The sequence below is a fragment of the Trachemys scripta genome, chromosome 17 (assembly GCF_013100865.1).
Source record: "Trachemys scripta elegans isolate TJP31775 chromosome 17, CAS_Tse_1.0, whole genome shotgun sequence".
Lineage (NCBI taxonomy): Eukaryota > Metazoa > Chordata > Testudines > Emydidae > Trachemys > Trachemys scripta.
The window spans coordinates 24,637,881-24,651,862 of NC_048314.1; the positions used below are offsets into that span (position 1 = coordinate 24,637,881).

At 42.3% G+C, this 13,982-nt stretch overlaps 1 protein-coding gene across 3 annotated transcripts in view; it reads right to left on the reverse strand.

The window, feature by feature from the left end:
• MAPKAP1 (MAPK associated protein 1) overlaps window positions 1-13,982 on the reverse strand; it is a 161,162-nt gene that overhangs the window by 134,885 nt on the left and 12,295 nt on the right. For 2 of the 3 annotated variants that reach the window (XM_034793652.1, XM_034793651.1), the window contains exon 2: window positions 8,890-9,217. In XM_034793652.1, coding sequence (XP_034649543.1) covers window positions 8,890-9,148 — 259 coding nt within the window. In that variant the 5' untranslated portion in view covers window positions 9,149-9,217. Of the gene's footprint in view, window positions 1-7,225; window positions 7,328-8,889; window positions 9,218-13,982 lie in introns of those variants that run through there. The other variant, XM_034793653.1, reaches the window with a different exon arrangement.

Genomic DNA, 13,982 nt, shown 5'->3' on the forward strand with positions numbered 1-13,982 from the left:
GGGTGTAGCCGGCAATGCCTTCTGGGTAACAAAATGTGTCGAGGGTGCTTTTGGGTAACTGTCGTCATCCGTCCATCACTCCCGCCCTCCCTCCCTGAAAGCGCCGGCGGGAAATCAGTTCGCGCACTTTTCCAGTCATTGACAGCGCGGATGCCACAGCACTGCGAGCATGGAGCACGCTGCGACCATCGCTGCAGTTGTGGCCGCTCTCAACGCCTCGCAGCTTATCATACACCTTTCCCTGAGGCAGATGCAGAAAAGTCAGGCGAGGAGGCTACGGCACCGCGGTGATGTCCTGAAGTCTGAGAGTAGCACAGACCTCTCAGAAAGCAGGGGACCCAGCGCCGAGGACATCACGATGGCAATGGGTCATGTTGATGCCGTGGAACGGCGATTCTGGGCACGGGAAACAAGCACTGAGTGGTGGGACCGCATAGTGCTGCAGGTCTGGGATGAATCCCAGTGGCTGCGAAACTTTCGCATGCGGAAGGGAACTTTCCTGGAACTTTGTGAGTTGCTGTCCCCTGCCCTGAAGCGCAATGACACCCGGTTGCGAGCTGCACTGAGTGTACAGAAGCGAGTGGCCATAGCCCTCTGGAAGCTTGCAACGCCAGACAGCTACCGGTCAGTCGCGAACCAGTTCGGGGTGGGCAAATCTACCGTGGGGGTTGTTGTGATGCAAGTAGCCAAGGCAATCGTTGATGTACTGCTGCCAAAGGTAGTGACCCTGGGAAACGTGGAGGCGATCATAGATGGCTTCGCAGCGATGGGATTCCCAAACTGCGGTGGGGCCATAGATGGAACTCACATCCCTATTCTGGCACCGGACCACCAAGCCACCCAGTACATTAACCGAAAGGGCTATTTTTCCATGGTGCTGCAAGCACTGGTGGACCACAGGGGACGTTTTACCAACATCTACGTGGGATGGCCGGGCAAGGTTCATGACGCTCGTGTTTTCAGGAACTCTGGTCTGTTTAGACGGCTGCAACAAGGTATTTACTTCCCGGACCACAAAATAACTGTTGGGGATGTGGAGATGCCTATAGTCATCCTCGGGGACCCAGCCTACCCGCTAATGCCCTGGCTCATGAAGCCCTATACTGGCGCCCTGGACACTGAAAAAGAACTCTTCAACTACCGGCTGAGCAAGTGCAGAATGGTGGTGGAGTGTGCTTTTGGCCGTCTCAAGGGGAGATGGAGAAGCTTGATGACTCGCTGTGATCTCAGCGAAACCAATATCCCCATTGTTATAGCAGCTTGCTGTGTGCTCCACAATCTCTGTGAGAGCAAGGGGGAGACCTTTATGGCGGGGTGGGAGGTTGATGAAAATAGCCTGGCTGCTGATTACGCTCAGCCAGACAGCCGGGCGATTAGAAGAGACCTGCGGGAAGCGCTGTGCATCCGGGAGGCTTTGAAAGCAAAGTTCCTGAGTGAGCAGGGTAACCTGTGACTTTTAAGTTTGTGTACAGAGAAGCTGAACCTGCCCCCGTTTCTTTACCCAGTTAATGTTGACTATCCTACCCAGTTACATACCCCCTTCACCCCCTTCCAACACACGTTTCGAAATAAAAATAGTTCTACTTTGTTAATGCACACCGTTTTTTTTAATACTGTTTTCGCGGGAATTTTTTAAAACTGGGACGCAGACTGTGGTGCGGAGCGGGTGTAGTGTAGTGACGCGAATGAAGCTTCTAAACTCAAGGATTGACGGGCTCCGCTGCGGTGGGATGGTTGTTTCAACGGAGCCTGTCACCCCTCCTGATCGGGACTGTGTGTATGGGGGGGCTATGTGACTTTGTGGCAGGGGGAGGACGATTACAGATCCCCTGCTGCATGGCTCTGTGATCCTGCATAAGGACTGCCGCTTAAGATCTGTAACTGCCCTCCCCCGCCACAAAGTCACAGAGCAACCCACCCCCCACCACATAACATGAAAACAACCTCCCAGACTAACCAGGGTAACTAGTCACTGCATCACTGCACTGTGTATGTGCCCTGCTGCTGTGCCTGCCCCCGCCTATGTACCCTGCCAAAGGTGACTGTCCTGTCCAATTACCAACCCCCTTTCCCCTCCTCCTCCAAAAGAACATGATTGAAACAGTAGTTAACATGAACGTATTTTTTATTATCAACTACACATGGAACTGGGAGGTGAAACTTGGACGGGGGCTTGTGTCAGGCGGGAAGGAAAGAACTTTTCAAGTTTTGGGGAATGAGAGCCTTCTGCTACTAGAGCTCTCTGCAGGGGTGGAGTGAGAGTTAGCAGGGACTCTGCCGCCTCTCCTTCTTTGCACTTTGGGTGAGGTGGGTATGGGACTTGGTGGCGGGGGAGGGCGGTTAGAGATGGACTGCAGCGGGGCTCTGTCCTCCTGCCTCCGTTCCTGCAGAACATCCACAAGGCGCCGGAGCGTGTCTGTTTGCTCCCTCAGTAGTCCAAGCAGCGTTTGAGTCGCCTGCTGGTCTTCCTGCCGCCACCTCTCCTCCCGATCCATGTTTGCTTGCTGCATTTGGGTCAATTTCTCCCGCCACTGGGTCTGCTGTGCTGCCTGGGCTTGGGAACAGGCCATAAGTTCAGAGAACATGTCCTCCCGTGTCCTCTTCTTCCTATGCCTAATCTTCGCTAGCCTCTGGGAGTGTGATGCCAGGCTAGGTTGTGAGACAGTCGCAGATGTGGCTGTGGGAATGGGAAAAAGGGAGTGAATTCCTCAGAAAGATAAATGTAGTTGTGAACCAAGAACATAGTCTTTCTCTGTGAACAAGACCATGCACAGCACCTATCACATGCGCACTCAGCACAAGGTCGAATTCTCGGCCTTCGCATTCAGTGCCTGGGGTCTTCCACAGCACATTTGAGAAGCGGGGCAGCACAACGGAATTTCTGTTGCAGGCAGACATGGTAAGCCGTAGACTTGTGGCAGTTTAAAACTTTTATATTACCACTGGCCTCATTTCACATTTAAAGCAATGTCAGTACCTGCTGCCAGCAATCCGGCAAGCAGGAACTCTGCCCCTGTCCCACCCCCTCGCGGCTGTCCCCAGGAACGATCCCTTTCGGCAGCCCCTCTCCCGCCTCCACCGCGTGGCTGCAAACCAGCGGTTACAGTTCTGTAAAGGAACGAGCAAGCAGTCCCAACACTAACATTCCCCTACCTAATTCAAAGCAGGTCACCATGGGCGACATCACCCTGATGAGGATCTCTGACAGCGAGAGAGAGAGAATGCTCCGGGAAAGCCTCCAAAGACCAGGGCCGTATGCCGCCCTGCTGTGCAGAGCAATGATTCCCGAGTACTTGATAGTCTCGTGGCGCGGCAACGTGTCGTACTTCGGAGGACCCAATAAGGCCGCTCTCCCCAGGAACCTCATGCAACGGCTTTCCAATTACCTCCAGGAGAGCTTCATCGAGATGTCCCGGGAGGATTACTGCTCTATCCCTGCACATATAGACCGCATCTTACTCTAGCTGCAGTAGCAGGGACTAAACAGTAGAGCGGCTTGGGCAGGACAATCACGGAAAACCGGACATTGCTAGATTTTTTTTCAAAACTTGCACTGCCCATGACTGAACCGTTAAGTGCCTAGGGCAAACTAATCATGAACAACCCATTCTTTTAATTGTTAATATTCCTGTTCTGTTAAAAATAAATGTTTAGATGTTTACAACACTTACTGGATGATCCTTCACCAGATTCTGTGTCCGGGGTAACGGCTGGGGAGGGTTGGTAGGGGATCTCTGTAAGGGTGATGAAGAGATCCTGGCTGTCGGGGAAATCAGCGTTGTGAGCGCTGCCGACTGCCTCGTCCTCCTTATCTCCTTCCTCATCTTCCCCGTCCGCTAACATGTGCGAGGAACCGGCCGTGGACAATATCCCATCCTCAGAGTCCACGGTCAGTGGTGGGGTAGTGGTGGCGGCCGCACCGAGGATGGAATGCAGTGCCTCATAGAAACGGGATGTCTGGGGATGGGATCCGGAGCGTCCGTTTGCCTCTTTGGTCTTCTGGTAGCCTTGTCTCAGCTCCTTGATTTTCACGCGGCACTGCGTTACATCCCGGCTGTATCCTCTCTCTGCCATGTCTTTAGAGATCTTCTCATAGATCTTTGCATTCCGTTTCTTGGAGCGCAGCTCAGAAAGCACGGACTCATCGCCCCACACAGCGATGAGATCCAATACTTCCCGATCAGTCCATGCTGGGGCCCTCTTTCTATTCACAGACTGCACGGCCATCACTGCTGGAGAGCTCTGCATCGTTGCCAGTGCTGCTGTGATCGCCACGATGTCCAGACAGGAAATGAGATTCAAACTGGCCAGACAGGAAAAGGAATTCAAATTCAAATTTTCCCGGGGCTTTTCCTGTGTGGCTGGTCAGAGCATCCGAGCTCGTACTGCTGTCCAGAGCGTCAACAGAGTGGTGCACTGTGGGATAGCTCCCGGAGCTATTAGCGTCGATTTCCATCCACACCTAGCCTAATTCGACATGGCCATGTCGAATTTAGCACTACTCCCCTCGTCGGGGAGGAGTACAGAAGTCGAATTAAAGAGACCTCTATGTCGAACTAAATAGCATCGCAGTGTGGACGGGTGCAGGGTTAATTCGATGTAATGGCGCTAACTTCGACATAAACGCCTAGTGTAGACCAGGCCTTAGTAATTTGGCTTTGTGTCAGCAAGGGTTAATTTTATCTTAAAAGAACAAATGGAGATATGTGCAATTATTCCATCTCAATGCAATTCCTCTATCAGTTGGTTCCAAATTATCATTCATCGCATGATTGTACTACAGCCACTCCAAATTACATGGAATTATCAGTATCTATTAGAAGTCTGAATTATTTAAGGTTCATTCTCATAAACGTATTAGTATGCAAGCATTCAGTGTCAAAAATTTCACTGACCATATGTAGTTCTGTTTCCATTAAATATTAAGGGCTAAATGAGCCTTTGCTGCTAGCCCTGAGTTTGGGAGAGAAGTAATTTGCTACTGCCCTTTACTAGGTGTAGCATACTCGCCCCCTCCTTTGCTCTGGCTAATAATCTCTGTGGGCTGGCAAACATTTTTTTTTGTGGGAGAAGAGATGGGAAACCAAATATCTGTGCTCTCCCTACCTATCTGCTATGGAAGAGAGAAATACTAGGCTGACAGGCCCCTATGCTCCCCACAATGCCTGGACCCATGGTCTGGCAAGCCCTAGCATGGCTGCACAAGGCGTCTTACTTCATTTTAAACCTTGCACCCTGAGATGACTTTCAAGGTTTTTCAACTTTTCAAAGTTTTAGGCCTTAAATTAAACCTACTTTAAAATGTAACCTGATATGTATGAGTGCTCAATAGCCACTATTTCTGTAGGACCTACAACAATGTGTTGATTCTCCACTGCAGCAGTAAAACACATTTTGTTCCAGTGCTTGTCAGACATCAGCTGTGCATGGATAAGTTACTAAGGCTATATAATTAAGGGGCTTTTGGAAAAAAAAATTGAATTCAACTCTATCCAAACCAAAAGAAGTAAATGACAACTCAAGTGGGAATTCTTTTAAAAAAGTCTCTTAGTGGGTATTAAAACCATAGAAAGGAAACATGAGATCATATACTCAAAAAACATTTGCCACTATCTGCTGGAATAAACAACTATATCACCTACTCTATTCCAATGTAAAGTGCCTCAACTATGCTACAAGGAACACACAAAATCTACTGTCCTTTATTAGAAAGAATAAATATTCAAACTAACAGATCTGAACTTGTGTAGATAACAAAAATAATCTTATGGCTCAATAAGACAGCTGAAGTTCCTTAGTTAAGACTATGTTTCACACTTAAAGAAGGGATTCACTTTGTTCTATATATTTGTTCTTACAGGACCTACTCTAAGTACAGAATACATTTTCTAAGAATTTACAAGTAAATCTGTTAATTAGTTTAAGAATTACAATTCATTAGAATATTGGTCCTTTAAGATACTTAGTGCTTTAAGATCTGGTGCCAGAGCATGTTTTCTCCCAAATTATCTTAACAGTGAATAACATAATGCCGACTCTTCCAACTTTCCACATAGGCAAATCTCAATGAAATCTCACGCAATGGCTACAATTATTTTTTTTATGATTAACGGTTATTTTTGTCATTTTTCTTCATAAATGAAAGTTTCTTCTTCAGCAGAGCTGAAGAATGTTATATGACGGAGAATTCCACAAAAAACTGCTTTCTTTCAAAATGGCTGACACCTCTGATTACTCTTAATAGAACTGAGGTCAGAGATGCAGAGCTAAGATGCTCTGCTTCGAAATAGCCACTGCATACCATTGTTTACAATGGGAATGAAGACAAGTGGCCTCAGGGAAGTTGGTGACCCTAACAGAATAGAAATTTTTACATTTACGCAATAACCTCCCCATAAAAGGAAGTTTCTAACTCCAGGAGGTTAATAGTTTATTTATGCCTTGATGCATGAAGATTTATATTCCCTTGTACTTTTTATATTCTACCTAACCAAACTGTGCATGTTATATAAACATCTGATCCTTTTTTGATTCCTGTGAAGCTCTTGAACTTGATATTTTCTGGTACCGAGCACTTTAGGCTAATTAATTTACTATGTGTCTTGTGTAAAAAGGTTTTATTCTTTTTAAAATTGTTGCTTTCAATATTTTTGGATGCCTCTTGTTCTTGTATTATGAGAAAGGGTAAATAAAACTGACCAATTTACTTTCTCTATATCATTCATTGTTTTAGATCATGAGCTATGTAGGTCTTAACTGTGCCAATGTACATCAGAGAACAAGATGAGGGAGGTTTAAGAGAAGGAGAAAAGAAAAAAACTGGCATCAGCTTGGCTCCCCACAATTGTTTTAAAATCTGCCACTGGTTTTAACTGGGAAGTTAAATGGTTTCAGATTAGAATTTAATTTAGCTTCTTTTTATCTACCCACGCTGTAAAATTATCTGTCAGTACCACTTTTTGCAGCGTTCCCACAACACTTTGAACTTTCCTTCTCCACTTTCTTATTCTGTAACAACAACAACTGAATTGAACTAACCTCTCAAAGAAAATGCCATGAAGTCTGGCACATTAAGCTTTTTACCCTGCTACATGGAAATCAGTTTTAGCTAGTCCTATGACTCCAAACTGTATTCATGGACCTTATTTCCAAATTTAGTGAGATGCCTTAATTATACTGAACCAATGCTATTAATTATTTTTTACAACTTTTGACAATACATTACCTTTTTAAAAGTATCTTAAGATACTTATTACTGTACGTCACTTTTCTGGGTAGGTAGAATCTAGTTAAATTTACTTCTGAGCTGTAGGTGGTGGTGTATTACCTGCAAAAAAATTATTTCAGAAATGTATGTTCCTACATGGAAAGAGAGATGATCTTCCTACTTCAAGCCTTCAACACTTGAGCATTTCAGCACAGAACCTTCCTTGGAGGCTGTGTATACCAACTCCCACATCCCCCTACTGCAAAAGGGCAGAAGAGGGATGTTTTCTCCCTATTAACAAAAACTAAGCAATTAGTATATACCAAAAAGGTAAATATATTTAAATTAGCATATTTTGAGAGCTCAAATCCTAACTCAGATTTTTGTAATACTGTAGATATAAGACAGTAGAAGTCAAAGATGAACAAGTAAGATGGAACACTGAGTCGGTCTTTCTTCAAATGAAGAATTTAATTCCCCTCCAGGTAAAGGATATATCAGGCTATTAATTTGACAATATGTTTGATAGTATATATTCCTTGCCCGTTAAACCTCCCATTTGCTGATCTGTTAGAGCATTGTTAAATTGTTAAACTTTAATAGCAAGAGCCCAGCTAAAGTTCTATTACAGAATTAAAAGCCAACTTGAACATGGTGACTGGACCTTGGTACTACACTGTTGGCACTACAAAATCATCTGTTGTTCTGAAGTTTCATGATAAAAGCCCATAGAGCAGCTGACCTGTCATGACGCACATTGTCAGCATTCACTGTGAATATCCCGGTCTAAGACTCCTAACATTAAACATACAGGGTTTGAAAAATGTAACGTTACTGTGGCATGCAGTTTTTAAAGACACCTGCTCTGTTAGCCTAGTTCTATGCACTCAGCAGTTTCATGACTCAAAATTAATTACAATCAACATTCTGCAAACACCTCACTCAAGTTTTCCTCAAGAAAAATATGAAGTATAAATGTATCACATATACTTCTGTACTTTGTTTCCTTCCATTTCCGTCCATCCCTCACTCCTCCAACACTATGTATGTCTTCTTTTTGTTGCACGTTCTCTCATGCCTCCCCTGTCCTGTTCTCTCTTCAGTGGACTCTGTTACTCCGGTTTTCTTGTCTATCTACTAACCCCTTTCTTCCTATACTCAGTTGTTTCATTGTTTTTAATACTTTGGTCCAGAATGACTGGGTCTGGTGCTCCACTAGTAGGTACTACTCAAAAAGTAGGTATCCTCACAAAAAAAGTACCTGACTTTGTGTACTTAAACAATAAGAATTTCAAGGCCTGATAGTGGAATTTTGGTATTTTGATGGTTTCTTTACAACAATATTTTCTAAAACTTTATTTTTTTGTAATAAAACTGACAACTTCAAAGTTCTTCTACACACTGTGATTTGGTACACTGGAGTAAAAAAAAAAAATCAACTAAAAATCAGTTTATAGTGCACAAAAGAAACTGGCCCATTATGTATTTCTTTTTCTGAAAGAGACCTATTTGCCTAGCTAAATATTACAAAAGAAAGGTTTGACAAATAAGTAGCTACTTGTGTTCTGACAACTGGTCCAAGCAAGTCAAGTTAGCCTTTTGTACGACGTTCTAACGGGGATGATGTTGTTGCTGGTTTTCTGTTTTGTTTTGGGGTGGGTTTTTTTGCAAATAGAATTTACCTGTATTTGATCGTCTTCTAATACCGAAGTCCCAGCTTGAGGTAATATCAACTGATTGGGAATATACATAACCCTGAGTCTCTCCATTGCTTCCCTGTGTTTCCGAACCACTGTCTCCAGTCACTGAAGAAGGATTGAATTTCTCTAGGTCAACATCATGATCTATCAGGACCATTTCACACATCCCTGTGTCATCACTGGTCACATGTGACTGCCGAATATGAGCCAATATAATTGCTGGGTTATCCAGGAAGGCCATCCTGTCGACAACTCCACCACTTTAGTATGCTATCTTCTTCTCTCCATGCTGCTCCATGGACAAACTTACCTGGAAACATAAAATATACAGCACTTTAAGAAAAACAGAGTGATTAATGTTTACTCTGGGATGTTTTTGTCACATCCAAAACTGGCATTAAGTATTAGTTAACTAAGTTTTATGCACTGAATTACTTTAATTTCATTCTGACATGGTACAACAATTTACATAGTGAGTATCTGTAAAAGTGGCAACCATTTATCCTGGGGGACTGTTTGAATTCAAAAAGTTAACCTAATTAAATAAAATGTGCACCCCCAAACTAGTAATTAACACAAAACAAATGATTGCTATAAGGTACAATACACCTACCTATTACACCCAGGAGGAAGTTTCCTTTATGCATTCAACATCTCCCCTCTTCTCCCTTCTCTTCCTTTAATACTTTCAGTCCCCCACTCTCACCTAATTGATAACATCAGCCACTATGTATTTATTTGTCTTTCACTCATCCCCTACAACAATCCTCTATTTCCATTCCTCTTCCTCTGATGCTGTCTTCCTCCTACCCTCTTCTGCATACTGCCTCTTCAATGCTTGATTTTTGCACCCCTTAAAGTCCTCCTGAGATGATCTCTCAAATTTACCGGCCAGCTGGATGATTGCACCTCCCCTCTCTCACCCCTTCTCTCTGTGCTCTCAGCTCCCTCCAAGCCTCTGAGTTCAGCTCTTCACGCCGACTGCTACCACCTACATGACTTATTGTTGAAAAGTTGGTGCAGCAGTCATAAAATGCATGCTAAAGCAATGATGCACTGAACACCATTTCTTCATTCAGCAAAGACTTCTTCAGCAGGAAACTAATAATTAGACCTAAAAATTAAGGCATAGGTTTAAAGAGGGAACTTTCTTTAATCCCAAACATGCATCCTACCAACTGAACTCCAGTTTTTCCATTTCCAGGAGAAAATTTTTAAAAAAAGAGAAGAAAAGGTTTGCATCTCGGGACAGAACATTTAACTCGCACTGCTGCTCAATGGAGTTTGTTAGAGGACCCTTAGTGTAACATCTGAAGAATACTATGGTCATATACCACAAGTGTCCAAGCTCTTTAGTATTTAACTACAGCAATTTGCACGTTCATAGCACTGCTTAACAAAATTAACAAATATTTACCAAACTCTGTGAGGTAAGTTATCTGAATTTTACATGTAGCAAAAATGGAGGCATAGTTTCTTGCCTATAGCTACCACCATGGCAGAGCAAGAAACAGAACCCAGGACCTGAAAATTTCAATTTTTGTGGTTTATATCTGTTAGACAGCCCTGCCTTTCACAAATGCATGGCTGAAACATTCCCACTGCCAGAAAAAAAATGATTCAAAACAACTATAGAACTCCAGGGATTAAATAAGCATATTGCGGGTAGATGACAACTTCTCATTATCATTGCATTCTGCAAGAACTTCTTCAAGAAAGAAAAAGAAATTTCCCAGAAAGAACTGAGAAAAAAAGGATGTCAAACCCAACTAAGTACATTCCCACAGAACTAGAGTAAAAGATTGCAATTTGAGCCTTCCCCAATAGTCTGCCACATCCCAGAATGCAGGGAAGCATCAGCAAGTTCACCTCAATGGGAATGGCAAATCCACACCCCATTTCACTTTATTCCTCAGAAACTAGCAGCCCGGAGATCCCTCACTAGGCACCAACAGATTTGGCATCAGGATATCATGAATATTTGTATTAAACTAGGGTTACCAGATAGCAACTGTGAAAAAACAGGACGGGGGTAGGGGGTAATAGGCGTTTATATAAGAAAAAGTCCCAAAAAATGGGACTGTCCCTTTAAAAATGGGCATCTGGTCACCCTATATTAAACAGAAAGAAGCAAAAGTAGAACTTAACTTCAACAGTGACAGCCATATACAGTTAATAATGGTGGAAAGAAAGTCAAAGTTATAGAGGTGTCCTGCAAGCATCATACTATGGGAATTTGATCACTAATCTCTCCCCCATAAAAAACCCTCAAATGTGAGAATCCAACAACACAAGTTACATAATCTTTACCAATCTTTACCGATAATTGTTCTCTCTCTCTCCCTTTCTCCACCTTGTCTGTTGTCATTTCTTGTCTATGCTCTTTGATGGAGAGATCGTGTCTTTTTTTTTTTTTTTGGGGGGGGGGGGGGTTAAAATGCCATGCAAATTTATAGCAATGCATAAATATTAAGTAATAGTCCCACCACCATGCAGGACCTCAGCAAAAGAATGGGAGAGAAGAAATCCAGCATTCCATTTGTTAAAAATATACCTCTTAAAGAATAATTCACCTTCTACCACAACAAGTTTTAATAAGTTACATTAACAGTGTCTAGCTGTTTTCTGGCAACTTTTATTAAATTACAATTATGCATGTCTAGACAGATTACTTTAATTAGAAAAATAAATTGTCTGTCCCGTAAAGATTTCTCACTGTCTCCTAAAAATGAAAGACCATAAGGCACGTGTCCCTTTGCTGTAATTTGCCAGCTGACGGCCTTTAAGTAATAACCAGCAGGCTTTGACCTCAGGAGTACAGACAACTAAGTACAGTAGATGGATATTTAAAACGGAAATGTCTCCCAGGTTGTGTACTGAGATTGTTCTTTAAATATAATTATTTGCACCTCACTTAGTACTGGAAAAGGCCCTGCTCACCTGCAAATGGTAAGAATTTGTTTAAACAAGCAGCCGCCTTAGGCTTCTAAAAGGTCTGCAAACTCCCAATCAAAAATTACTGCTGCCCCATCAATGTGTCATATAAATGTTGGCATGTTAATTGTGTATTTATAAGATTGTTAATGGTTAGTTAATTTACCTCCCACACTATTATTGTACTTGAAATGATTTAATGTCTGCTGAGGGAGTTAACAACATGTAACAGCAGATGCGATATTTTTACCTTTCTACACTGTACCCCGACTTCGAGCTATTAACACTCAGCATGCTAAATTGCTCACGTTTTCTTACAGTCTTACACATGCAATCACTTTGTCTATTGATAATTATGGGAAAATTCACAAGAAATTATGTGTTCAACTCTAGAGTTTAACCAAAAGAACCCCTTTTATTTCTAATTTTAGCGAAGGTACATTAAAACCCCGTCCATGCTAAAATGTATGTTAACTGGAAAGTCTTAAAAATTCCACCAAACTTCTCATTCAGACAATGTGAAGACTATTAATCAAGTCCTCATCCCCGTCACAGTATTTTAGCACTTGCCATCTAGATCATAATCAGTTCCCACTTTTGACAGAGGCAAAATATAATGCAATGTCATGATTCTGACATGAGGCACAAAGGCAAAGAAATTCAGACAAACTTCTCAACTTTATAAACCCTTATATGAGAAACCTTAAATACAAATATTCCCACAGACTTCAATGAGACTACTCACAAGAGTATGGGTTTGCAGGATAGATTCATTAATTTACTTGGCTGTGGCAATGTATCAGAACTCACGTGCTCCTCAGACCCATGGTTGATTATTGCAACTCAATGTGTAATAGCGAGACATAAGAAAATATCAGGACACTGTCACTACTTCAGCAAAACACAAATTTTGTGTTTTTAAATCAAAACCTTAATGTTATTTTAGCATTTTGCACTTCACTGATACTGTTTTATTTAATGGTAGTATAATTTAGAGACAACGTTTATGTATATTCCATACAAAACATTAAAAATGTTACAGTTGTAGTAAGTCTACAAAGCCTACAAAACTGTAACTTTGCCCCCTTGGGTACGATAATTACATGATCATAAACTACTTATCCACAAAACCTTTACTTCGTTCAGTGTACAAGATGCACATTGTTCAGTGATGAGGCAGTTTCTTTTCTTTAACTTTATTGTTCAGTGTGTGACCCAATGTCCCACTTTGTGCACACCATCCAAGCTATGCACTGAACGAAGTTTCTCTTTCTCTCCAGGGTTCTCTATGGGTCTGATCATTGTAGTATTAAAGCACCTCACAAATCTTCATGAATTTATCCTCATACATTCCTGTGAAGTTAAGTAGTATCTTCATCATTTAACAGATGCAAAACTGAGCTACAAAGAGGCTGAGGGACTTACTCAAGGTTGCACAGGAAGTCTATGCAAAGTCAAGAATATAACTGATTCCTGTCCGATTCTTGGGTCTCAATACACTGATTTTATCATAACAACAATGCTTCTTCCAGTAGACCACTGCTGCATTTATGACACAGCATGCTGTTTATACAGTGAATGAAATAAGGTTGCTTTGTACATCAGCCTCATTTATAACAGCATATACAAGGAGTAAGGCAGAATGCTCTGGATCCCAGACCAATTCACTGCACAACCCCCTCTCATTCAGTTGTCTAAAGTGTGCACAGAATGCGGCAGTGGTCCTGGGGAAAAAATGCTATGCAATCATATGTTTAAAACACAGTGTCTTAGTGCATACACAGGGATACATATATACAAAGGGATATATCTAAATTTGGGCTAGAAACTTTAATGTGTCACTTCCTGACTTCTGGGTGCTCTTGGCATCATAATGTTCTTTTAATATAATATTTTGTATTGAATTTCTGGGTTTTTTTTTAAACAATTAAATTACTCCAAAAATGCTACTATATTTACTAGACAGCAATAGAGATACCCTTCACTGCACAGTATATGTGCAATTGATGAGGTGAGAGTTCATGCCTCATTCCATCCTCACCTATATCATAAAAGAGAACACAGGAGCTCCTTGGAGGTGAAATAAGGCAGGGCTCTGAAGGGGTCATACGTCTTCCCATATGGTACTCCTTGAAAGTCCT